This window comes from Boleophthalmus pectinirostris, unplaced genomic scaffold (genome assembly GCF_026225935.1).
Source record: "Boleophthalmus pectinirostris isolate CB_2022bp ecotype Guang Dong unplaced genomic scaffold, ASM2622593v1 HiC_scaffold_132, whole genome shotgun sequence".
Taxonomy (NCBI): Eukaryota; Metazoa; Chordata; class Actinopteri; order Gobiiformes; family Gobiidae; genus Boleophthalmus; species Boleophthalmus pectinirostris.
The window spans coordinates 1-25,000 of NW_026571037.1; the positions used below are offsets into that span (position 1 = coordinate 1).

The 25,000-nt window shown below is 40.0% G+C and overlaps 3 protein-coding genes and 1 long non-coding RNA gene across 6 annotated transcripts; 1 reads left to right on the forward strand and 3 right to left on the reverse strand.

Annotated features, from left to right (window-relative positions):
* Window positions 1-447: 447 nt before the first annotated feature.
* Window positions 448-10,773, reverse strand: LOC110171990 (apoptotic chromatin condensation inducer in the nucleus-like; the record flags this gene model as incomplete). The annotated part of the gene is given in 11 exon segments (XM_055149822.1): window positions 448-594; window positions 748-890; window positions 1,119-1,164; window positions 4,676-4,796; window positions 7,904-7,965; window positions 8,050-8,995; window positions 8,997-9,178; window positions 9,298-9,356; window positions 9,451-9,565; window positions 9,654-9,716; window positions 10,608-10,773. Coding segments are annotated over 11 exon segments (2,019 nt in total), but the record flags the coding sequence as incomplete, so codon positions are not given.
* A 99-nt stretch (window positions 10,774-10,872) lies between these two features.
* On the reverse strand, window positions 10,873-19,298 carry efs (embryonal Fyn-associated substrate). 2 transcript variants are annotated; one of them, XM_020937793.2, is made up of 8 exons: window positions 19,178-19,298; window positions 18,520-18,712; window positions 16,662-17,834; window positions 16,026-16,145; window positions 13,976-14,902; window positions 13,835-13,900; window positions 12,803-13,060; window positions 10,873-12,727 (listed from the first exon to the last, which is right to left on the reverse strand). In XM_020937793.2, exons 2-8 carry the CDS (start codon window positions 18,529-18,531, stop codon window positions 12,542-12,544), a joined length of 2,742 nt encoding a protein of 913 aa, XP_020793452.2. In that variant the 5' UTR covers window positions 18,532-18,712; window positions 19,178-19,298; the 3' UTR covers window positions 10,873-12,541. The 2 variants fall into 2 exon arrangements, with proteins under 2 accessions (XP_020793452.2, XP_055005796.1); XM_055149821.1 differs by lacking the exons at window positions 10,873-12,727; window positions 12,803-13,060 and adding an exon at window positions 13,068-13,694.
* Window positions 19,299-19,789: 491 nt separating this feature from the next.
* dhrs4 (dehydrogenase/reductase (SDR family) member 4) lies at window positions 19,790-23,584 on the forward strand. Of its 2 annotated transcripts, none has more exons than XM_020937773.2 (9): window positions 19,790-19,942; window positions 20,243-20,358; window positions 20,523-20,700; window positions 21,552-21,653; window positions 21,732-21,802; window positions 21,880-21,931; window positions 22,476-22,610; window positions 22,688-22,743; window positions 23,301-23,584. In XM_020937773.2, exons 2-9 carry the CDS (start codon window positions 20,246-20,248, stop codon window positions 23,413-23,415), a joined length of 822 nt encoding a protein of 273 aa, XP_020793432.1. In that variant the 5' UTR covers window positions 19,790-19,942; window positions 20,243-20,245; the 3' UTR covers window positions 23,416-23,584. The 2 variants fall into 2 exon arrangements, with proteins under 2 accessions (XP_020793432.1, XP_020793433.1); XM_020937774.2 differs by having other exon boundaries at window positions 19,801-19,938.
* Window positions 23,576-24,994, reverse strand: LOC129407784 (uncharacterized). The gene is made up of 3 exons (XR_008631708.1): window positions 24,543-24,994; window positions 24,397-24,476; window positions 23,576-23,953 (listed from the first exon to the last, which is right to left on the reverse strand). It is a non-coding gene; the product is annotated as an uncharacterized LOC129407784 (long non-coding RNA).
* Between the last annotated feature and the right edge of the window lie 6 nt (window positions 24,995-25,000).

Below are 25,000 nucleotides of genomic sequence, written 5' to 3' on the forward strand. Positions count from 1 at the left end.
AGTTAGTCACTCTCACAGTTTTTGTTGAAAATGAAAAAACCCAAACAGGACCATGAGCACTCGTATTGATCACAGGCTTCTGAAAATGTGTTGTTTAAAAGCATTTTTTTCTTGAGTTCAGACAATCTCACAGCTTATTTGACAGCGTTTGCTGCTTTGTGTCTCCATGGTAACTGATGGAACATTCTGCCAATACACATACATATAGAACACCTCTAGCATGATGTCACTGCAAAATATCAATAACACCACATGGTAATATAAAAGAAAATAGTATTTAATGTTGACAATTCTACTGTCTAATAAAGTTTTTTTTATTATTCTGGTATCAGAATCTGTATTGAGTATTGAATCTGCTTCTTAGTATCGAAACTGAATTTGAAATTTTAGTATCATGACAGCCCTATTTTTAAGTATAAGTATTGTATTTGGAGACAGCCTTCTTGCCTGTGTGACTGTGCGTTGGATCTTCAGGCCATTGTCCTGGTCATCATGGGCGCTGTCCATCGTGTCTTCATCTCCAGAATACTGAAGCTCCTCTGCAGGAAGGTCCACCACAGCTTCCTGGTTCACTTTGATGTCAGGGATCAAGGACTGAATTGAGACACACACACATATACATATAAATATTACAGTTTTAAAGAAAGATAAGTAAAATACCCCTAACAGTACTAGATTATGACTAAGACTGGAAATTTTCAGCACCATATAATATATAGAGATTATATTACAGTGTTTCTGTGATACCTTGAGAGAGTCAGTGGTGATGCTAATGGAGGGCTTCTTGGCAGTGGCCACTGTGCTGGATCCCCATCGCCTCTTCCTTCCTGCATTTGCCGCTTCAGTGTCCCCCGCTCCTCGTTCAGCACTGGCTGGAGACATCTTGTTACCTGCAGTTCAGTCAGAGCCATAATTACAATACAAATGTTTCTGTTACACTTTTTAACAGTAGCCACATTTGCATGTATATAAATGCATATATGAGGCAGTTTAAAGGATGTTTGACCTGTAGTCATAAACTAATACCCTACAGAACAAGTACTGCAGATGGATGAGCACATTAGATGTACAGTTGTCTTCACTGCGCCTGAGGAGTAATTAAAATCAGCATAACTTACTAGTTAGGGAGATCTTTCTGGCAGCAAAAGCCTTCGGAGTGGTGCTCTGGAAACAGAGAAAGACAGAGAGAACATACAGAAACCCCACGGGTGCGGGGCAAGATCAGAGCCTGAAGTTGCACACATTAGCACAGATACGAGTGAAGCAGGAACAGTGGAGGAGGGAGGGGCAGGGGAGTAACAAGAGCCCAGCAGGTTCCTATTGAACCATATTAACCTAACATTTACTGGTCGATAAGACTCTCAGACACATTTCCGCCTTCCACCTCTGCTCAAAGGAGCCCAGATTACTGAGCTGCTTCTTTCTCTGGGATAGTTACACACAATAGCATCTTTACTCACAGTCAAGACATCAAGGAGCTAAAAGGAAGCTCAGTGAGTTGTTGGCTAAAATATGTATGTTTTGGTCTTTTATTTTTTCACTTTGAATCCAAATCCAGAAAAATGGAAACAAAGCAACTTCAAGGGACAATGCTCCAGGAGGAGTCTGTCTCAGCTCTGGACCTGGGACTCCCAGTGTCAGTCGAACACCATCAGCTGATGAGGTGTTCAAACTTAGACAAAGCAATGATTTTATTTACAACTCTGTCACCTTTTATGTGAATGGCCTCAGCTAATGAGCATTGTTGATGCATATACATGAGGCTCCATGGCTGGATGATAGTTCAATCGTAAATCCAGCCTGGTTAAATTCTTAAGCATGTGCATGTCTGTGCAAAAGCAGTTGAAATACATATTACAAGTCTGACCAAGTCTACTTGGTACACATGTCTATTCACAATATTATGTGCTATGCATTATTTATGTTTTATTTGTCATGTGATATGTTTGAGCATAATCAATGAGCAGAGGTGAAAAGCCTCAATGTACATCCTTAGATCTGAGTATTTAGCATTATTCACGTTTCAAAATTAATCCTTTACATTTCTATAAACCCAAATTGTGTGAAAATGTTTGACATGAAACATTTTAAAAGTGCAAAGGGGACTTTAGAATATATGAAAGTTGTTCACAGTATTATTGTATTTAAATGTATATTATAGGAATAAGTCATATCCTGGTACCATTTAACACCTGATTCCTTACTGGCTCGACTATGGCCCACCGCACGTCATTGTGCACTGTATCTAGGCAACATGGATCCAATCAGTCAAGGCAGAGGAATGGGCGGGGCTTGGTTTGAGTGTGCAGAATGGTCAGCAGACAGGAACTGATCTCTTGATTTGACTTTTTCAGCAGGGGGTCAGCATTTCTCATTCACTGTTGGTCTAAGAGTCTCTTTCAAGTCTTTATGGAAAGCATGTGTACACTTCCATGACCACAAACTCCAGTTAATGTCCAGATGTTAAAAGTTGTAGTGTCCAAACATGTAACAGCATAGGCCTGAGCGGGTTCTTTTCAGCAAAGTAAAACAATCCATGAGAAATTGTTATTTTCTTGTGATCCAATAAAACCAGAAAATATCAACTCAGGCATTCTGGCTGGCCTTCAGAAAAAAATATGCAGAGGCAGATTGAATTAGAATCAGAAAAAAAAGTTCATCTTGACATGTCCACTGAAAGAAAAAACATTTTCTGTGGCAAAGAGTCCAAGTTTGTAACAGTGCCTCCAATCACCGAAGTAGTGAATCCAGTGGTCCCTTAACAAACTGCGGCCAGCTTTTTAATCAAGACAAGTTAAGCTAATTACAGTCTTTTTATGTGTCCAGATTCTTATGAATAATAGTCCACTTTGATCCAATAGAATTTATGAAGGAGTCCTTGTTGTCCTTTCTCCATCACACCTACAGAGGGCAGCAATGCTTTACAGGAAGGAAAGTTCCAGAATGAGGACGTGGGCCTTTGATAGACATGTTCTGAGTTCTTATTTTAGACATAGTTCAGTTCACAAAAGGCAATGATGGCTTCCGTGGCCAGTGTTGGTTTCCATGACAACTGTGCGCTGCTGCAGTTGCCATGGCGGCCCCTGTAGCTGCTGACGCTGGTGTGATGAGAGCTGCACATCCTGCTGGTTCAGCGTTTCTCAAACAGGCCTAAACTCAGGTACCAGCGCTGCGATCGGGCAAAGCGAGACAGGACTTGTAGGAGTAGGAAGAGGAGTGGAGGAGGTGATCGTGTTGGTGGTGATGGTAGAAGTAGTACGCAGCAGGTACCATTAGGGGCAATGGAAGAGGCATGGGCACCTTCATAACAAAGCAATCAGTGGGGTTTTAAACAGCAGTCACACCATAAAATATATAGTGAGAGGTGTTCATGAGGGGATACAAAAGCCAGAGGAGGATAGGGGTAAAGAAGGCAGATAGTGAACAAGACAAAGTGAATTCAGAGAGATAGAGTATATAAATGAACAGAAACAGCCCTCCATGTGGTGTGAGGGTGCATTTCTCATGCAGACTGTAAAGAAAAACGTATCATGCACGCACAGTACATTCTCCAGCCTCAGAGCTCTAACAGATAACAGATTCTACAGGTCCCACACCAGTGAGACCACATTCTAGCACAGTGCACACATAACACGAAACTAGAAATGTATTAAGTATGTGGATCAATTTAGAAGAAAAATGGGACTAGCTAAGTAGTCTTTCACAAATTGGCTAGGAAAAATTCTAATGCTGTGTCCTAAATATTTGCACTAAATCCTTAGTAGAAAAAACATATTAGTGACTGATCTGCAAATCATTTGAAGCGGCATTAATTTAACAGCCCCTTGTGTCTGCGCAGGCCCACAAAGCATGCACTCCAGTCAACACAATTTAAAATCCGAAATTTCACCGGGCTGCCCTCATCTCTTCATCCTTCAGATCTTTTGCAGATGCTGTGCCTAAAAAACTTTAGGCCACCACTTTATGTATCATTATTTTTACTCCAATTTTAAGTTGTCTTGAAGAGCATTTACCTTTAATTGTCTGATTAAAATTAAATCATTGAAAAAACAGATGTCACCAAACTGTGGTCTAGAGTCCCAGAGTTGCGACCTGCACTGAGTACAATGAATGTCATTGCATTGGCAGATATGAGCCGGCTGTGGAAAAACTCCCATTCAGTACAACAGGATCATATTTGTAGTACAGTACCTGCCGAAGTGCAAAGGAGCAGATGCACAGGCAGTGAAATTTGGGGGTGGTTCAACAACCACAAGCTATATCAGCACTCAACATCAATACACACAGCCAAAACAGAAATATGTATGAAATGAACTAACACTAACTATTATTTTAGTATAATGTATTAAAAAAAAAGTTAAATGTCTTGAGGTCCCAGATGCAACACAACCCAATCACCTGCAACATTGTCCTATATTTTATATATTTAGAAATAAATGGACATATTATTTTCAGATGAATGAAATATAATCATGAGCCAATCTTGAGACACACAAAACCATGTAAAGAAGTCCTTATTTAGTATGGTTTGGTGTATAATGTTTGGGCTGTGTTGGTTTTTGATTCCTCTATGGGTTAAGTGTGAAGAACATGCAGAGATGTACAGGAGGAGGACACAGGTTAGTGTGACAGACTGAACAAATACCTGAACATCCCACTCCCTCAGTGAGCTTACCTCCTCCACAGGACCCTCACTGTTCTCTGGCTCTGCCCCAGACGCCGCTGGCAAAGCCATGGAGCTCTCAGAGTCTGGCTCCTCTTCAGTGACAGCCGCTGCACTGGGCTCTGACACCTCACTACAGAACAAAGCAAAACATGGACAAACATATGTTCATCAGTTCAGGCATCTGGTTTAATGAATCCATTTCACGTACTCATGGAAAATAAGGACAATCCACAATGCGCGTGATGTACAGAACAAGCAAAGACAGGAGAACAGTGAAAGACCTGTGATCTGGGTCACTCTTACTATAAATACCTCAGAAGAGAACTGACACCCAGGGTCACCCACAGTCCATCTTGTCATGTTTATAATAGCTGATAACACATGTGTCTCATCCATGATGTTGATGCAGATCATAAAAGCAATTCTTCTCATTTGATTACTGTAATATTTCAAAAACAGAAGGAGAGAATGAGACTGCCCACAAGCTAATTGTGCTACAAGCAGTTAGCTTTACATTGTATCCGTTACAATGGCAAAAACCGTAAAAGTGATCCAGCTCTAAGACTACCATTAGTGGGGATTCAGTAGAGTAAATTGAACTGACGCAGAATTGTACCCTCACTTTAAGATTTAAAAATGGGCAAACAGGTCTCAACTCTGCGTCACCTTTCTTGCCCTTGATGTGGGGGATAAGGTCTGGCTAGTTGTACCAAAGACGCACCTTGATAGTGAGCTAAATACAAATGTTTTGATGCAAACTAAAGAGTGAACAACATCAGTAAATACAATTATGTGTCTGCATGACATTTATGTTAGAAGGCAATTCAAGTTGTTAAGCTCTGATTTTGCACTTGAAATTAAATAAAACAACAAACATTCACAAAGCAAAAGAAACGTCTCCCACTCGCTCCCAGGGGACATGAGTGATATCACAGCATAAGGGCCCATTCACACTGACTGTACAACTAACAGATGTCTGCTTTAATGATCTCCCCTGACAACCGAGAGATCATTACCAGCTACAGCCAGACACACAACCTAAAAATACAGTTTACCGCATTTTCATTAATAATCACTAGGAGATTATGAGTGAAATACCTGCATGTCTACAACAATCTGAACCATTTTCAGACACCTGAGTAAAAGACAAAGTCAGTTCTCCAGTCTTTCACAGAATCCTTGATAATTAACATTATGGGTAAAAAATAGTGGCAAATCTGATAATTTACCAGGAACTAGTAAGATTTCTTCCCCCGAAAATTCTTGTCTGCTGTTGCACCCAACAAAAGGCTCCTCTCGCGCACCTCACATGGACGAGCATATAACGCTCTCACAAACAGAACATGGCATAATGTTGTAGTTTTATGGAGATCCAGCCAGCCAACTCATGGATAATGTACATGCAGCTGCCATCTTGGTATGTAACGTCGAGCAACACCGGCGAATGCAGGCCAGTTGATTTTAGGAAAACTACAGGCAGATACTTGAAGGCTTGTGCCGCCTTCTGGTTCATTCTTACCCGTTTTTGTTGCCCTCAGACAGCATAACGCCCAGGGTGAAAGGAAACCACGCAGGGAGAAGGACTCCTCTTCGCGACAATGACTCTGGATAATTGTGGGTTAAAATCGGGAACGCGGAATAAAAAAACCGGTCACGTTTGTGTCTACTGCTGATTCGCGTACACTGCGTCGGTATCAGGGATGCAACGCATGCATGACGGCCATGTTGGCTTGCAGAGACCGGAGTCACGTTCGCCACAGTGAGATCCAGTTCCGCGCGGCATTTCACTATAAAAGCACGCTCACGTGAACACTTACATTGCGTCATGAAAAAATCTTCTGCTGTGGGAGAGAAAATATAGAGGAAATCTAAAGGAAATCCTTCGCTGTGATTAAGACAGTGGAAAAAATGTATTGAAAAAAAATATATAATTTCGTGTTTATAAGCACTGAAATTCGGGTTTCTATATCAATAAAAACGTAGTAATTAGCCATTGTCTTTTCTTTAAGCAATTTAATAATTAACAGGTTAGTAATGATAAAGTAGAAAACTAGAGTATGCATGACTGCACTTTAATACAAACTTATGTATTTAACAGACTGCAGTTGATAAAGAATGTTACATTAATGTGCTTATGGCAGATTAGACTACTTGACTAAAACCTAGTTAACAGCATTATATATTTGACTAAAAATCTTTTTTTTGTAGTCTATCGTTTTACTTTCTGGTTTGACACCAGCAGCAAATATGACATGAGTAATTCCATAATGCCATACCTCGTACCTCTTACTGTAAAGGCCAAACTTGTGTAATTTATGCAGTAGTTTTGCTTGGCAAATCCATGATATCACTCAGTGTTATACAGATGAATATGATTGTGAATTAATGTCAAAATATACCTGTGACTGAAATAAATAAATAAAAATAAAAGAATATCAGTCTGATCCCCACTTCCTCCTGCACGTCTCAAGCACAGCAAAACGCAGTTGTCCAATCTGAAATGTTTTTTGTTTGTTTTTTTCAGTGATGCTTGTGCAATAAAGGATCTCATTGTTCACATATAATTTACAAATAAAATGTAATTTCTCTCACCTCAGATTTAATTAACATAGTTTAATACTTGGCTCATTGATTCTGCAGAAATAAGCAATGTTTTCAGTGTCCTGATATTTTTTCCCTTTTATTTTTCCAATATGGAAAGATGGTGTCACCAATTGGCTAATCCACCTGTCAATCACATCCATCTGAAAACAGAGACCAGAAACCACTCACATCTTCATAAAGTATTGAAGAAGTGTGTATTCTGGATCCCAATCAATCAATAGTTATGATTACACAGATAGAGGTAATATTCGAACTTAGCACTACTTGTATTTTTTTACCTTTCTTCATAACTTTTTTCCCACAAACTGACACTTAACTGATGTAAAACTATGATAAATATTTACCATAGGCACTAACCAAGTCATAATTTGAACAAATATGAAAACCTTTGATATATGTGTGGATATTCAGAACCTATTTGGCCCTCAGCAAGACCAAGGGAGGACATGCAAACTGACAGAAAAAACTCAACAGTCCAGGAATCAAATCAACATCAACATGGCAGAACTGCAAACAGTCCATGGTCACCAAAGCATTTTGGGAATAATATGCAACACAACTCTTCATGTTTGTAAATCATTATTACAAGCAGGGCCAATTTGAACTTTGCTTTGTGTAAACATATTTACTTACCCCTTCCAGAGGTGCTTTTCAGACTCTGCAAACTCATCCTTCCTTTGTCGCTGGTGTGCCTCCTATACTCAGAAATGTGATTACATTATTAGAAACTCATGTACAATAGTGCAGAAAAGTCATGTCTATATAACTTAGTTACACACCTTTTGCTGCCTGGTTGGTTTGTTCATTATTTCAGGTGATGAGCGCGAAGACGAGTCAGAATCCGATGATGAATCAGAATCTTGGGCTTCAGGCATGATTTTAGCAGAGCTGGTGTCTGGTACCTCCTGCCTTCTTGACAAATGGAAACCTTGATCTTCATTTTTATCATAATTGTTTTTTCCCACATCTTCTTCTCCTTTTCTCTTTTCTGTGCTTTCTTGTTCTTTTTTACGATCCAGCCTGTGCAGTGAGGATTTACTGACAGCCACAGTGTTGTCAGACCCAGCGAGAGGCTGTGACTCCTCTCCTGACATATCAGCAGCTGAGGTGGACTGTGTCTCATCCAGTGCCTGTTCTGACTCCATCTTGTGCACCAGTAGAGACAAGGGCCCAGGGCGGCGCTGTGCAGGAGGCTCAGGGCTACTGGACCGTGAGCTGGTGTCAGAGTCCTGCCTTTGCATAGCAGCCAACGGAAGAGCGCCCCCCTTTTCCCTTTCTCCTGAGGGCGGATCAGCATCAGGTGGACTCTGCTTTGGGGTGTCAGGGAGGGGGAAAAGATTTGGTGGAGGAGAGGGAGGTGGAGTGGGGTGTCGTAGCTGGAGTGGGCTTTGAAGCTGGGGGGGAGGGATGTGCTGTGGAGGCTGAAGCTTTCGTTTGGATCGACCTGAGGCTGCAGCAGCACTGGGGGGCTGCGGCTGGGGAGCGACTCTGCTGCTCCTTCGAGATGATGCGGGACCCCAGTCATCGTCATCACTGTCATCATCGCTCGCGTCCCCTTCGTCACTGTCCTCATGGGCTGCGGATGCTGTGAGCCCAGCAGAACGGCTCAGGTGGAACGCGGGTGGAGCTGGGTCACTGGGGGCAGTGTTTGCCTTCTCTTGGATCCGGGGCACAGCAGGAGGGAGTCCTTGGCAATCGGGCTCCCCCAGCACACGCACAGACAGAGGCCACAGCACGAGGTGGAGAAGGTGCTGGAAGTTCCTGCTGACCTTGATAAAAACGTTGAAACACAGGTCCTGGAGGCTCCAAACCATGAAGACCGTGTACACTGTCTCCAGAACCAAAAGCCATTAGACCATGACCAAATGATTCCCCCACTTGCCTTTCTTCTGTCCTGGCCAAAGAACGCTGATATGTAAATAAAGGAAAATATTAATGTGGTATACAGCATGTAAATTTTGAGAAATTCTGTATTCAAATTTTGAGAATGTATTCAAATGTAATAAGCATTGTCAATTCCCTCTTACCTTTGAGTCATAAGCAGGATTTTCCAACAAATTATCCTTTTCTTCCCCAGTGTGGCATTCTGTTATAAGAGCATACAAAAAACTGTCATGAACCTACGATATGTTTTTTTTTTTTTTTTTTTTATGGAATATTACATAAATATATCCACATACCATCCATCTCCTCCTCCTCCAGCTGTGCCTCTCTCTCCAGTTTCTGACGGAGAAGCTCCTGTTGTTTGGCCAGATACTGTTTTATGAAGCTGTTCTGGCTCATCTCCTCTCCAATCTATGGATTTAAAAATGACAATGACTAATCAACAGCACTGTTTTAAACATGTTAGGTAAAACAATTAGTAGCAAGGAAACACTCTAACCTGGGAATTGGGCTGTATCCCACCATGAGAAGAAGACTTCTGTAGGTTTTCCAACATAAGAGCCTGAAGAAAAATAGAAAATGAGGAGAGAAAGGAGATGCAAATTAGACTCATATATGTGGATCACACAGTCATAAAAAATATATAGATATGATCAAAGTGTGTTGCTTAGAACTTCACATTGCCCGTGTTGACATTTCGACTTAGGTTTGCTTTTTCCCCCTCCAAACAAATTCTCTGAATATAACCAAATCATGTGACCTGACGCCTGTCATCGTCCGTGTGTATGGGCCTGTCGCAAGTTTTACTTTATCAAGTTTGTAAAAAGGTGACAGACGAACGCAGTCGCATGTACCTCACATTGATGATCTTTCTTTGTCCGTGGTATAAAGTAGTTTAAATACTGCCGCTGGTACTTTCTACAGCAATGTGACAGATCTAGAGTGTACAATGAATGCATTGGATACTGAGCGTGTGAAGTGAAGTCACGCTTAACAGCAACAAACGGTATAATAAATGTTCCTCCGCAATAATAAACACGAAACATGCAAAATGTGTTTACTCCATGAGGCGCGTCCTCGTGCAGTGCGCGGTCTCAGTGTCTGTGTCCTGGTCTGTGCTCTGGTCTGTGCAGTCTATGGTCTGTACACTGTGTGCGCAGTCCGTTTAACAGGCCTACATCTGACAGGTGCACATTACTGAGTGTGCAACACATTGCACTGTGTTATTACAGCCCTATACTTCACAATAGCGGCTATGAGTTGAGCGGTGTTGTCGTAATAAATACAGACTCAGAATGTTGCTCGTGTGTGATAGCACATACTTAACAATTTATGTATTCCCGCTTCAAGCTTATCACAGTTACGGCCTCTAACGTTAACCCCCCCGATGTCTATTGCCTCCTGCTGAACTTAGCAAGTCTCGACAGAGGCGATTTTATGAGCGAAAACTTACCCCTTTTAGTCGCTTTATGAGCGTATTTTTCTGTCCAGTTTTGGGTAGATTTCTTTGCTCCAGTGCAGCTTTTAAATCCGCTACACGGAGCGATTGTAGAGGTTTCCCATCAAGCGTTATATCGTCGTCCGCCATTTTGCTCCCTCAGCTTGTCCACCAAGCGTCGCTACGGCTGCTGCCGAGCGTCACAACTCGGTATTTTTCGGACAGACTCGGCATTCCCGAGCCTCCATATCGCAGTTATAATATATGTAACACACCAACATTCAAATATTTTTTTATTTGCGAAAATGCATTGTGCAATCTTAACCAAAGTAAAAGAAATAATTTTCCATGTAGTGCTTGGTTTGCATCACTGTAAAAAAGTGTTACCTCAGTCAATAAAACAAATGTACAAGGTGTAAAAAATTTTGCAGCTTTAAAAATGTTACTCGTTTTTGTAAACTCTGGGATGTATAAAGTCAAAGCAAAACAAAGCCATGCAATCAGGACAGCCACAAACTCCCCACAAAATTCTACAGCACAACTAAACAATGGCAGAAATGTTGTAGTCACGATATTAAGAGTAAGGTAATACTCAATTCCAACACTAGGTGGCATAATATTGTAAACAGGGACATAACAGCATAAAAGTCATGTGTTCAAACATGAAAAACACAACATTAAAATAATTCCTAAGGATTTGATATTGCAACAATGCAGAAACCATCACAGGTTATCTTTGCGTAGTTCAAGTGTAGTGTGTAGGGTTTTCAGTTACAGTTACAGTTTGTAATTTTGTAAATAATAAAGAAAAATGTATTAATGCAGGCCCTATGTGGCAGTTAGGTCTTATCTCTGTTTAGTACAAATTAACCAACAACAAAATGTGTGTAGAATCCCTCAGTCATCCAGGCAGAATCCATGGCAAGGAGAAATTCAATTTGTCAGCTGGACAAACGTTTATTTAGGTCGAAAACATTTCTGTGTCCACCAGTGTCTGACCAGAACTGAAGAAGCAGCTTGGATGAGCTGCAAAACCAGAAACTGCAAACAAGTTAGTTTGTCCAGTTGACAAAACTAATTTCTCCTTTGCCAACAACAAAATGATGAGGAAAGTTACAACAGACATGTTCAGACAACTGGACCTGGGAGACTGGTTTGTTATGTGTTAACCTAGCATATGATCGTGGGAAAGAGGAGGATTGGGCAATTTTCCAGTAAATGATCACTACTCTCTTTGTCACTGGGTGTTATATGGATTGTAGATTTGAGATTATAAATGTATGATTAATCTGTACTTCACAAATCTTTACATGCCAAATGTGAAACACAAACTAGGGACTCTTCATTTCTATTTTACACAAAATTAAGAAAGGCCATTCAGGCATTGCAGGAAACAAGTGTGCTAGGAGTTAGGATATCAGGCCTCATTTTCTGCCATTTTTAGAGCACATACCACAGCTAAATAAATAGAGAAAGGAAGAAAATGTTACGTGAAAGGAAATAATTGCAAACAGAAAAATGGCAAAGCTTAACTGTACAATGAAAAACATACTGAATAAGTTAACACTAAAAAGACACAAGTTTGGCATCAAAGCACACTGATCTTATAAACAGAGGCAAAGAACCACACATTGGAAACAGTGAAGAAAGATCAGTTAAAACTTCTTCACTGTAACTTGACCCCTTAAAGGTGCACTATGTAACTTTTTGTTGGTGGTCCATCACCTGCTTATTTCTATGGAAATATCACTACTCTGCTTGGAATCTTTCATAGTATGACATTAAACAGCCCTACCTTACATTTATCCAATTACCGATGGTTTTATAGGTCAAAGATACTTATACTTGGTAAGGTTTAATGCCATACTGTAAAACATTCCATACAACGCAATAACAAAAAGTTACACAATGCACCTTTAAAAAACACCTTAAAAAGTAAAATAGTTCTATTACGATGATATTTCTGCCAGACGCTGAAGCAAAGTGGAAAATCCAGCCGCGTGCTGTGAGAGTTCAGCTACACAATCCACCATTTCCTGAGTGGCAGATACTGATGGGTAGTTTTGTGCTGCTCCCTTGGTCGCCACCACAACAGCTTTTAAGGCCTGACAAAGTCTACCACCTGAAGTCGTAATCTGAAATTAGGAAGAAAAAACATGTATTTACACTTCTTTGTTTTGGCATGCAATAAACCAAGTGCTTCTACACACCTTAGCGCGTAGATCTGCAGAGGAAAGGAGTCGAGAAAGGGTGTCACCTATAAACACTAGTTTATGTGCGGTCACAATAAGACTCTTCCCTCTAGCAACAAATATACGGGGAGGCTGGTTCCCTTGTACACTACTAAACAGCACATCTATGGCATCTGCGAGACAGGATAGATGGGCTAGACTCTGAGAAGAGTAAAAGGACAGCAGCTCCGAGTCTTCCAGCGACAGAGACACTGGCAAAGGCGGCGATGGAGTCATCTAAAAATAAATCAAAAAGGAAATTAAATACTACATTACTTAACAGTCAGTCCTTTCAAGCTTTCTCAGTACAATATTATATGCAGGCAGTTACAAAATGTGAGTCACTAGATGCTTTCTGGAGAGGACCCTATGTCATGGGGACTAGCCAGTGAGCTTGATTGAAGATACATTATCCCTTTAAACAAATTAACCCAATACGAAAAGTTAGCGAGCAAGTATTACCCTACACATATGCCACAGCTTCAATAACTTGAGCATTTTAGGGCCAACATTATGCCATTTCTGAGCTATGTTTCCACATCAAAAGCATACCTGGAGTTGTGTTTTGTTTCAGTCACACATGTTAAACACTTTTTTAAAGGCTGTTGCGCAATTTGTTATAATGCACAGACACTATGCACCAGTAAAGTCTTGTCATTATAAGGCAGATATGAACTCTCTAACTCCAAGACTGTTACATAGACTTTAAATACAGCATTTATGATGGCACGAGGAAAGAAAGACTGCCCTGTCCTGTCACTATTGTAGTTCTGTAGCCCCCTTCTATGTAAGGAAAGATTGTGACGATTTACAAGTGACCAATTGTTGGCAGCCAAATGGCGTAACCATGGCATCCAGCAAGAAATGTTCGCTGGAGAAAAAAAACACAAGACAACAGGCAGCAAATGAGTACTGAAAATGTTAAAGCTAATTATTATACTAAATTATAACAGAAAAATATACCTAAAGCCTATAGTCACAACAGCTAATGAATGGAATAAGTTATTTTACCCTTGTTTCTGCATTGATGGTGTGTCCATTTTCAGCCAGTGTATTTGGAGGAAGGTCAGGTTTACCCTTAAGAAAAAACAGGCATGTTTTTTATTTGGAGTAAAATGAAGTAAAAGCAAAATCTTAATTTTACAAAATTACCTGAAGTTTGACATATCCCACACTGTCTCCAGTGGGTATTGGGGCAGGAATAGGAGTCAAGCCGATTCCTGCATACTCATTACTGGGATCATCTTCTCCATCACTGGAGCCCACAGTCACAGTCACTGTGGACTGAGAAGGTAGCAAGGGAAACTTAGGCTGTGGGGTTGGAGGCAGAGGTCGCTCCTGTATCCAGCTGCCTTTACGAGGGCCCATCCCAACAGAAGATACCCCCTCTGCCACTGGTAGGGCAGGTAACGGACGCCGAGAAAGGGATTCTTGGGACGGCAAACGAGGACGACTTTGTACTTGTAAGAGAAGGGAGCTTTCTTCAAGAGACCGCTGAACCAGAGTGAGGAGGCCTTCAGATGGAGGTGCATTTCCAATCGCTGACAATGCAGGCAAAAGGTCTGATAAACGGGCCCAAGCCTGTTGAAGAGGGGGTGGAGGATCACTGCTGTGACTGGCCTTCCATGTGGACAAAATTTCTGCCAAAGAAGTGGCCAGGTCTCGCGATGGAAGAGTTGATGGAGAACAAGCCACTGTAGTTAAAAGTGAATGCACAAGGCTCGACAAACAAATCTTCCATTGCACGTCACCTGACCCATTGCTAGAAACAGAGAGCCTGCGAGTAGAAGTGGAGGAGGAAGAGGAGGAGAGAGGAAGGACTTCAGCTGTTAATGCAGGCATGTCATAGATGCCACAGTCAGGCTCAGAGGAGTCTCCACCACTCGCTCGTTTTTCAGAAGCTCTGCGCAAAACCTCCTCCACAGAAACTACAGTACAAGATGGGTCCTCCTGGCCTAAAGGGATGCCTGGGAGAGTGGGGACACTGTACACTCCATCATCACCCTCATCCGGTACTGCGCCCGTCTGCTGAACATCTGAAGTCGACACATTCAGAGTGATTGTTGGGACATCATAAACCTGTAATGGAGAAATATATTTTATCATTCATTTGAGAGTAAGAGCATTGTTTTACTTTACTGGTGGAGGGTCCGTTAAATGTTTTTTTCCATGGAAATGTTATTACTTTGTCTGGAATGTTTCACAGTATGGTATTAAACCTTTCTATCTTAATGGAGACCAAAACAGACCAAGTTACAGGTCAGATCTATGGAGAGTCAACCCCACTCACAGTCAGAATGCCTGTTTTTCTAGGTATTTTTGACCTATAAACCCCCTGTAATTGAATAAATGTAAGGAAGAGTTGTTTAATGTCATACAGTGTGACATTCCAGGCAGAGCAATAACATCTCTATAGAAACAAGCAGGTGGCAGACCCTCCACCGGAAAAGTTCCACAATGCACCTTTAAGCCATCTGATATAAATTTAAAAAAAAGTTCAGTCAAGTCAGTTTATGAAAAATGATTTCTGTATTTTTGTGCCATTGGGCAGAGGTCAGGGAGTAGAGGCATGTTAGGGGAGGAAGATTAAAGTCTTTGGTCCAGTGATTCAAATCCATGTACATTTAATCTGAAATGAAATAAGCAGTCACCAAAAAGTGGGCCACAGCATAATATGCAGTTTACAGTAATTACAGAGAGGTAAAAGAAAAGAGTACTTCATCTGGCAGATGTGGTCAACTGACAAGAAGGAATTCATTGGGGGCAGGGTGGTACTTGTGTTAGTGGTGGCAATATGGCCTTGGCATGGCCCTAACAGATGGGTGTGAAAGAGAGAAAATAGCAGCAGCACTTGGACTGGATAGACAGGCTCCCAAAGAGACAGGTGTGGCTTTGCCTTGGAGCAGGGGGCAGGGAAAAAGAAGGATGGTAGCAGAAAGATCTTGAGAGATGTTTTTTTAGATTGTCATCTTTGCCTGCCACATGTACAGACATGAGGCTGTCACCTCCTAGTCCCTTTTTACTGTTGTAAAAATGAATAAATAAAAAATCCTCAAGCAAAAAGTTTTTGTTTATCTACTAAATATTACTGTTGCATCTAAAAAAAGAAAATACATGTGTTTTGTCAACAGATAAAAAGAGAAAAATACAGGTTCCCTAAATACAGGTTATTTTAAAAAGACAGATTTCTTTTAATTTTTACCTCCAGTTCTGAGTCACTTTGTGGTGGCACACTGCGGGGAGTATTATAGATGCCGTCATCTTCAGGGAGAGAGGAGCGTGCTGTGCGCTGCCACCTTCCACTTGGAGGAGTATCATAAACCTTTGATGACAAAAGTTTCTTATATCAAATCAAACATATGTACACATCCAATTTTTATGTTCCATTTAAACTAGCAGATCATTTTGTGGAAAGAATATTAATGAAGACATATTATGCTTGTGTTATAGTTATGACACCCAATCATTGTTTTATATTTTAGACAGTTCCAATTCATCTAAAACTTAAAATAAGAGACAAGTTGGCCAACTTTAAAAAATGCAGCACTGATTTATGCCTGTCCCTTTATGTACTGTCACCGTAACACCATCACAACAACGTGCGGCTTTGTCAGACCATTCTGACAGCCCACATCTATGGATAACAAACAGCTCACAATAGAGAGCATTGGATTTTGTTCTTTTAAGCCAAAGTGGGTATGATACAACAACAATAATTGAAAATGATTAAGGAAAACAATTCCAACATAGTTAAAAGTTACAGATAGATTTAATTAAAGTAGATTTTGCATAATATGACTCCTTTAAATGTATCAGCAAATAGTAGGAAGCACTTTACCTGGTCATTGCCTACGTTGTCTGACATTTGTCCTTTAATGCTTTGTACACTGGTGCTTTTCTCTTTGCCATTGCTGATTGTCTCTTCTCTGTTAGCAGTGACTTTCTGTTTTTCTACATGCTGTGATGAGGCTTTCTCTGAAGAATTAGAATGAGCTGATGGTAAAGATGACTGTTGTACATCTTTCCTTGTGACTCCTCTTACTGGAGGGGCTGGAGGAGGGGGCTTACGGGCAGAATTAGGTGATCCAGGACGCCTGCCCTGTCCTGCTCTGACAAGTAAAGGAGAACCACGTTGACCTGGCTTCCCAACAGGTCCCTTTAGCAGACATTTGGGCGATGATTGGACAAGTGATGGGTGAGTCCTTTGAGAGTTAGTACCAACAGGGTTTGGGGTCTGATAGAATCCGGGTGCATCTTGACCCAATTTGGGCTGAGGAGAGGATCCATTTGAAATAATTCCTCCAGTTGGTGTTTGGTAAACATCATCCCCTGCAAGGGGAGTACCTTTAGGTACCAAGTAGCAGTCATCGTTAACAGTTTCTCTGGGCACTAAATAAGTATTATCTTGTGTATCATCTCTGGACCGTGAAACTCCACTGGGATTGAGGTAAACAGACTCTGAGGTCAAAACACCTGGCTGCTTTACATGCTGAGCTGCAGGTAGTGAATTCACTGGAGTTTGATAAAGTGTCCCAGATATGTCGGTTCCTCTTCCTCTTAAAGAAGGTGAGCGAGGACGCCCGGCTACACCAATGTCCCACTCGGGTCTGGGCCTTGTCCCAGAACTTGAGTGAGAACGTGGGCGTCCTCCTTCAGTTCTGCGGAGTTCTCCAGGTCGTCCTTCACCCACAGCTGGTGGAGAGCGGTACACTCCGTCTATATCATCTGCACTACTGCTGACTCCAACTCGGGCCAACGCAGGACCGGGTGACAGATAAACAGAGTCTTCACTAGAACCACAATGAAGGTCTGAGCCTGGGGCTGGGGCAGTTTGCAAAAGGCGAAGGCGATTGGCAGGCGCAATACCCTGTCGTCCATGTAGAGAGCAAAGCCACCAGCCAGGACCACCAGCCTGCTCCTGCTCCAGGACCATCAAGATGTCCCCCTTACGGAATGCTAACTCCTCCGGGCTCTCTGCTGTGTTGTCAAATAAGGCCTTTGCCAATACAGTCTGCAAGGAGGAGAGAAATAAAAAGCTCAGCAAATGGTCACAGGAAAAAGGCTTAAAAAGCAGTGACTCAATGAAATGAATGTTTATTAAGAGACAAGAAGCCACAAACAAGATCATTGATATGGTAATGACATGAGCGAGAGGCTGAAACAAGTGATTGTCAGGGCTTTGGAAAGCAGGCTGAATAATACAGGGAAACTTTTTGTACTCTTAAGTGGAAAGCAGCTAAATAGAGAACAGTGCAGACTTGAAATAGAAATGGACTGACAATTATAATGAATCCTGTATCTGCCAGTCATGAAGTGGAGAAAAAGATGAGCAGTTACAACAGATCAATGATCGAATGGACATGGTTTAATGGTAATGAGCTCAACCAGAGCGGGGGGAGGGGCCGGGGGCACATCTGTCCCTCTCTGTGGGGAGTTTAATTGCCAACCTAAAGCCAAAGAGTCAGTCCCCCTTTCATTTTCTAAACCAACCCCCTGGGGACAACTAAAGTCTCAGCCATGTGGGACCCCTTGAAACAGTAATGGGGCAAAGTGAGGAGGAAACGTGGAAGATACAGTAGATTGGTTGTCTATGCATTGATTGCAAGCATTATTATTTTGTAACTGACCAAACTATTAAACCAAATGAGAACGTAATACTTGCTGAGTGTAATTAAATAGCAAAAAGATGTACTTACAGAGACAGACATGGTTGCAGAGATTATTATTGTTATATTAAATAGAAACTATCTCCAGTCGTGGTTAGTCTGGATAATCCATTTAGGTCGCCTTTAGCTCCTCACGGACTTCTGTGAGCGTTATATGGGCACAGCTGCATCTGGGGTCGATACATCGTAGAGCTTCAACACCAATGTCCTTTCATTTGGGATCCTGTATGCACAAAGACAATACTTTAGCACCTCCACTGTACGATCCCGAACACCAATGCCTGCGTCTTCGAGATCACTTTTGGGTTATTAACACCTGTGCCAATATTCCACGCCCATCAAGCGTAAAATACGTGAAAAGAATTCTGTGAAGGCTAATGTTAGCTTAGCTTTGTGACTGTGAGAGCCCATCAAAATCGTTAACGTGTCACAGAGTCGAGTTTGCAACAACAATGTTCAAGAGACAAGTTACATATTCAGCATTTTGCCTGGCTTTAAACACAGTTACTAATGTATAGTGATCAATCAAAAGCATATGAATACAGATCGAAACCTTGGTATTCTTCGCCCACAAGGGGTTGCAAAAAAGAAACTCAAAACAACAATAGCGCCACCAGCTTGAGGCAGATAAATCCGATTTGTAAATCAGCGACCGCCAACATCCACACGGGTTTTAGAATGTATTTACCTTGTCTTTTGTATAACTGGCTGACTCGGCATCGAGATATACTCCAGGATAGCAAAATCACTTCATTTGAGGCGTGAAAATCTGCGACCATCGGCGTTCAATCATCATCGGTGATTCGGTGATGTCAACACAATTATCTCCGCCCTCGTAGGGGCTGATGCAGTGCGCCGATGTATAAAACCAAATAAGCCTGGATGACAGCAAAAACTACATGGGTTTAGACCAGTTTAGACCAATCCAGTTTTATGGATATCGCAGCAACTTCCTCAGTAGAGTGATCACTGCGCCTTGATTGGCTCGCCATTGAAGGTTGCGTTCGAGATCTATGAACTAAACATAAAATGGCCAAGAGATATAGTGATTAATAGTAATTTATTAATGTGAAGTTTTAGATTATTTGATAGGCAACATAAGCAACTATACATATGGAATATCCAAATAGGTTATGTATCAAAACAAAACAAAAAAAGTCCATATGATTGCAGCAAATAACCTATAAGCTTTTGTTTGTGCTTTGTTGTCCTAACCGTATTATACTTTATAACCATATTCCACATAAATATTATTAATTAATTCTATGGAAAGAACCAATTTAACTGAAAATTTTTTTCTTGTGTAACTTTTACTTTGAAATAAACGGAAACAGGGATGTACGATCTTCCGTGGTTGGCTGATCGACATTTTCTCAAGTTTTAATACCAAAATCTACAATTTTTCGACTTTTGTACGTTTATTTCTCACACATCGGGTGTCGATTATCAGTGGGTGAGAGTATGTTTTTTGAAACTCTTTAAGTAACCATTTTTAATGAAAAACACGCTTTGGTGTGTGTGCTTGTGATTTAAAACCAGGTTACAACCTGTTTAGCTGTAGTTTGCACTTATGTTTGCCTATATTTGAGAGGAATCTGTAAACTAGTCTAATTTTAAGCCACAAAAATGTTTACTTGCAAATTTCTGGTTTATTGGTTGCCCATAACTAACTGACGTACCCTTTGCCCCAGTGTCTTTTGCACTCCAGTAGGTGCCAAGAATATGGAAAAACTGTGCTTATGTTGTCTTTTAGGGGATGTTCAGAAGTGCTTCCAGGTGCCTTCGGATTTGTCCTGTTGTTAGCCAAAGAAATATGTCTAACAGCACTCTTGCAGGAAAGGTAGCTATTGTCACTGCCTCGACAGATGGGTAAGAACAAACACACATGCATAAATATAAATATTACATCACATTCTCACATAGAAGAAATGCAGTGAATATCTTGGGTTATGGTTATATAAAATAGCTGATATACTAAGTGAAAACATGAACTGCAGAGAATTATATCTGAAATTAGCCTTGTGTGTCACTAGGATCGGTTTGGCTACAGCCCAAGCCTTGGGGAAGAAAGGAGCCCATGTGGTGGTGAGCAGCAGACGCCAGGCCAATGTGGACAGAGCTGTGGCCCTGCTTCAGGGACAGAACATCCAAGTGACTGGTACCACTTGTAATGTGGGTAAAGGAGAGGACAGAGAAAAACTTATTGAAGTGGTGAGTCAAATCTAAAACTGGATCCAACAAAGTCTTACATCTGTAAACTGACTTCAAACTGTAAAAAAAAAAAAAAAAAAAAAAAAAAAAAAAATATATATATATATATATATATATATATATATATATATATATATATAATATATATATATAATATATATATATATATATATATATAATATTATTAACAGTAGATGCAATTGTGACTTAGATCTGCTTGTCTGGAGTGTTCATGCCTCACCAAAGCACTGTAGTCCTGCTTCCACTGCCCAAAGATATGAATGTGATTTTTTTTTTTTTTACTATAGGGTCAGTCTGGAGGCCCCTGGTAGGGCCACAAACACTATCTTGGGGCCACAACTGTGTGTATATGTTGATCTGTGAATGGGCCCCATGTTTCTTTGTACTGAGAAAAAAATTACCCCAGATTAAAAAAATAAAAGAAACTGTCTAGCCTGCATCCTTACAGTTTTAAAAATTCTCAGTATATAGACCGTATAAACTGCAGCAGCAGAGACTGCAGTAACACTGATTAATGATTGGCTGTTGGTGCTGGGGGTAGTGAGGACTGAGATCAGAGAGTCCTTTTAAATTTAAACCAACTGGATTTCAGCATTGAATCTGGCAACCCAAATGAGATTTGTTCTGCTTTCTAAGTGGATAATTGCCTTGAAAACACACACTAAATTATAACATAAACAAAGTGGTCATCAAGTCCAGTGTTTTTGTAATAATAAATCAGCATTGCAGTTGTTACCTGTAAGAGCTATATTTGATTTGAATGTCATATCTCAGGACAAAGGTGGTGTTCATGAAATTTAATTTAATTTTTCTCTGTCATGACTATGTAGACTCTTCAAAAATATGGTGGCATTGACATTTTAGTATCAAACGCAGCTGTCAACCCTTTCTTTGGAAATACACTGGATTCCACAGAAGAGGTTTGGGACAAGGTAATAACAAATAAATACTTGTACAGGTACAGACTAAAGTTATGTTGTGCATTAAGCTCATGAGGCCTGTTTTTGTAGATTTTGTCCATAAATGTGAAAGCATCTTTTTTGTTGACAAAGCTGGTGGTGCCTCACATGGAGAAACGTGGGTAAGTATTAAGCAAGAGTATGTTGCACTAAATTACCACCAGATACTGCAATATTAATCCTTTTTCATCGTTTTTAGAGGGGGAAATATAGTGTTTGTTTCATCTGTAGCTGGATATCAACCATTGGCGGTAAATAAATTCATTTAAAGGGCTCATATTACACTATTTTCTAATCCATGTTAGAACGTTGTTTCCTCATCAACAACATATCTGGAGTTGTGTTTTGTTTCTTTTACAACTGTTTAACACACAAACCCTGTATATTTAGGCAGAGTTCTTCTCTCAAACATAAAACACTCTGCTCCAAATTGTGATGTCATGTGGTTATACAGGAAGTGCTCCAGTGTATTTTTAAACCCCATACACCATCACTAGAACCATTTAGATGATTTCAGCCTTGGAATTTCCAATTTCTACTGAACTGAAGGTAAAAGGTGGCTGTTAACTGGAAAAGTACAGTTACATGACATCACAAGGTGTAACAGGCCACTTTGAGCTTTGGAGCTGTGGAAAGAGTATTATTAAAGGGTTACTGAAACGTGTGAATGAAACAAAACACAACTTCCGGCATGTTATTTCTAACTTAAAACAACATAACGATTTAAAGCTCACAAGAAAAAAAAATGACTGAGTTATGCTATGTAAATGATGCGATAACCTACCTATTTTTTAGGCTTTGGGTCCTTACAGTGTGAGTAAAACAGCCTTGCTCGGTCTGACTCGAGTTCTGGCCCCAGAACTTGCCTCTAGTAACATTCGAGTGAACTGTGTGGCACCAGGAATAATCAAAACACGCTTCAGTTCAGCTGTAAGAACAAACAGATGTTATAGGGTCATTGTATGTTTGAACTCTCGGTATAAATATTTGCAATTTTTGATTTCCAGTTGTGGCAAAATGAAGACATAATGGATGACTTCAAAAGGCAGCTGTGTATTAAAAGGTATCATTTTCGTTAAGCAGAAATGTTCTAAAATATGAGGTGCGGCAAATTTTTGTTCTAGTAGGCATTTATTTAAGACAAACTGATTAATCAGAGTATACAACTGTATTGAAGTAAGAGTAATGTTACTACAAAATAATATCACTCAAGTGCAATGTAGTGCTCCAAGAAATTATTCAACAAGGAATAAATATATATTTGGGGAAACTACTACTCAAGTAAAAATAACTTCTATGATGTAACATCTGATGTCTAATCTGAATGTGATGTAATTTGAAAGACAAAACATTAAATAAATTAAATTATGGACAAAATCTGGTATTTTCAAATGATAGAAAAATTTGCAAAAATGAGAAACTAAATCATATCTGAAGGAGCAGTGCAAGCTTTTGTCACTTGTAGACTTAGTGGGAAGAATAACCAAAACTTCTAGAGTAGTTATTTCAAGAAAAATTAGGAGTAAATATATGCTGCTAGAAAAGTACTTTTTTGAAGTTACCGAAGTAGATGTAACTGAGTACTATCCACTTGTGTTTAATACTTTTTTTTGCTGGCAGAGCTGGAGACCCAGAGGAAATCGGTGGGGTGATTGCCTTCTTGTGTTCCACTGAAGCTTCATATATCACAGGAGAGACAATTACAGTAACTGGAGGCATGAGTGGACGACTTTGAACTGCTTTATTACAACAAATATGCAATTATGTATTTCTAATATTTTATATTTTCCACCATACGATTTAATGTATAAGTTTTGTATGAGCAAATCTATAACAAAACAATTGCATCTTTGCATTGTATTGCAACAAAACACAAGCACACTAATAAACAAAACTAAAATACATATATTTTTATTTGAATACAAAATTACAGTTTAAGATTGATGAGGTGGGAATAAAATATTAAAGATTAAAATTAAACACATATATCCTTAAAATGACTTTATATGGCAAGGTTTAAGTTTGTTTTTCCACATGATGAGAAAGCACCCAAACGAAACTAATGTAAGAATGATGCAAAATCAGACGTTACTGATTTAGTAACGAGTCAAATGGTGGTCAAACCGGTGTGTCAGAGTCCCTAAAATGTCCAGTCATCGCCGTTTACTGCAAGGAACAAGGAGGATGCGCCTCTGTGTGCACGGTTTCCAATACTCCCTCAGAGTAGGAACATATGTGCCATGCTTGGTTTTACAATAGCGTTTAGCAAAAAGCTATGGGAGAAAAAAACAAGAGTCACAAATACGCAACAGAGTTTATGTATAATATTGGTATTTAGTCATCATTCCCTGCGGGTGTGATACTAACTGAAAGCACTGCTCTGTTAGAAGTTAAGTTTAATCTGAGCTTTATTTTAACAGTCTGACCAGAAAGAGCTGACTTAGGTGAAACTACAACAGGTGAGATGATATGTGCGCTTAAAGTCTCTCACACATAAAATTTGAATCGCAAGCTCCCTAGCATTGGCCAACAGTTTCAGTTACTCTCACATTTTTAGTTGAAACTCAAAACAACTAAAATGCCATGAATGCTCATATTCATCACAGGGTCCTGAAAATGTTTTGTTTAAATCCAATGTATATTTTTCAGACAACCTTAAACTATTTATCCGTGTTATATGTGTCTCACTGTGATAAATTAATTTATTAACTCATACCCGTCCTTTAAAGTTCTTTGTAGCTTCATCTTCAGAATCAGCAACATAGTCTTCATTTTCTTCTGGGGAGTACTGATGTTCTGCAAAATCAAATTTAAGTGTCAAACACAAACTTACACAAAGTCTGTAATTTACATAATAATTACCGCTCTGTTGTAGAAATCTTCGTGAACGTGGGCAGGTGGGAGTATTTCTGTGAAAGACAACGATTTAAAACAAAAATACCCAAGCAATTTCCAGATTCCCTTCAACAACTGATTTATTTGTAACATACATACAATTATACATTATTAAATTTCGATATAACAAAAGGGTGTACAATTGGTGGTTTCCAGATTTTAGATGTGATGATGCCATATTCTCAGATGGGGGCAAGAGCATGTTGTTGATAACATTGTACTTTGCCACAAAATAACATAAAAGGTAAATTCACAAATGTTACACCTGCTCAGAACCCATAACTCACTATATAACAACAATCTGGATTTCATCAGTATACATTTTTGCTGCTCCCATCTGTATTAATTAAAATTGGCCAATAAAATATTTGTTTGTGTAATCCCTCAGTTGTCCAGGTAGGATCCATAGCAAGAGTAATTCAATT

Coding starts and splice junctions, on each gene's coding strand:
- dhrs4 (XM_020937773.2), top strand. CDS start 20,246: ATGTTCAGAAGTGCTTCCAGGTGCCTTCGGATTTGTCCTGTTGTTAGC. Junction 21,803..21,879: donor CCTCACATGGAGAAACGTGG/GTAAGTATTAAG, acceptor CATCGTTTTTAG/AGGGGGAAATATAGTGTTTG. Junction 22,611..22,687: donor AAACACGCTTCAGTTCAGCT/GTAAGAACAAAC, acceptor TTTGATTTCCAG/TTGTGGCAAAATGAAGACAT.
- efs (XM_020937793.2), bottom strand. Junction 13,901..13,975: donor TGGGATATGTCAAACTTCAG/GTAATTTTGTAA, acceptor TTTTTTCTTAAG/GGTAAACCTGACCTTCCTCC. Junction 12,728..12,802: donor CTGCAGATCTACGCGCTAAG/GTGTGTAGAAGC, acceptor TCCTAATTTCAG/ATTACGACTTCAGGTGGTAG.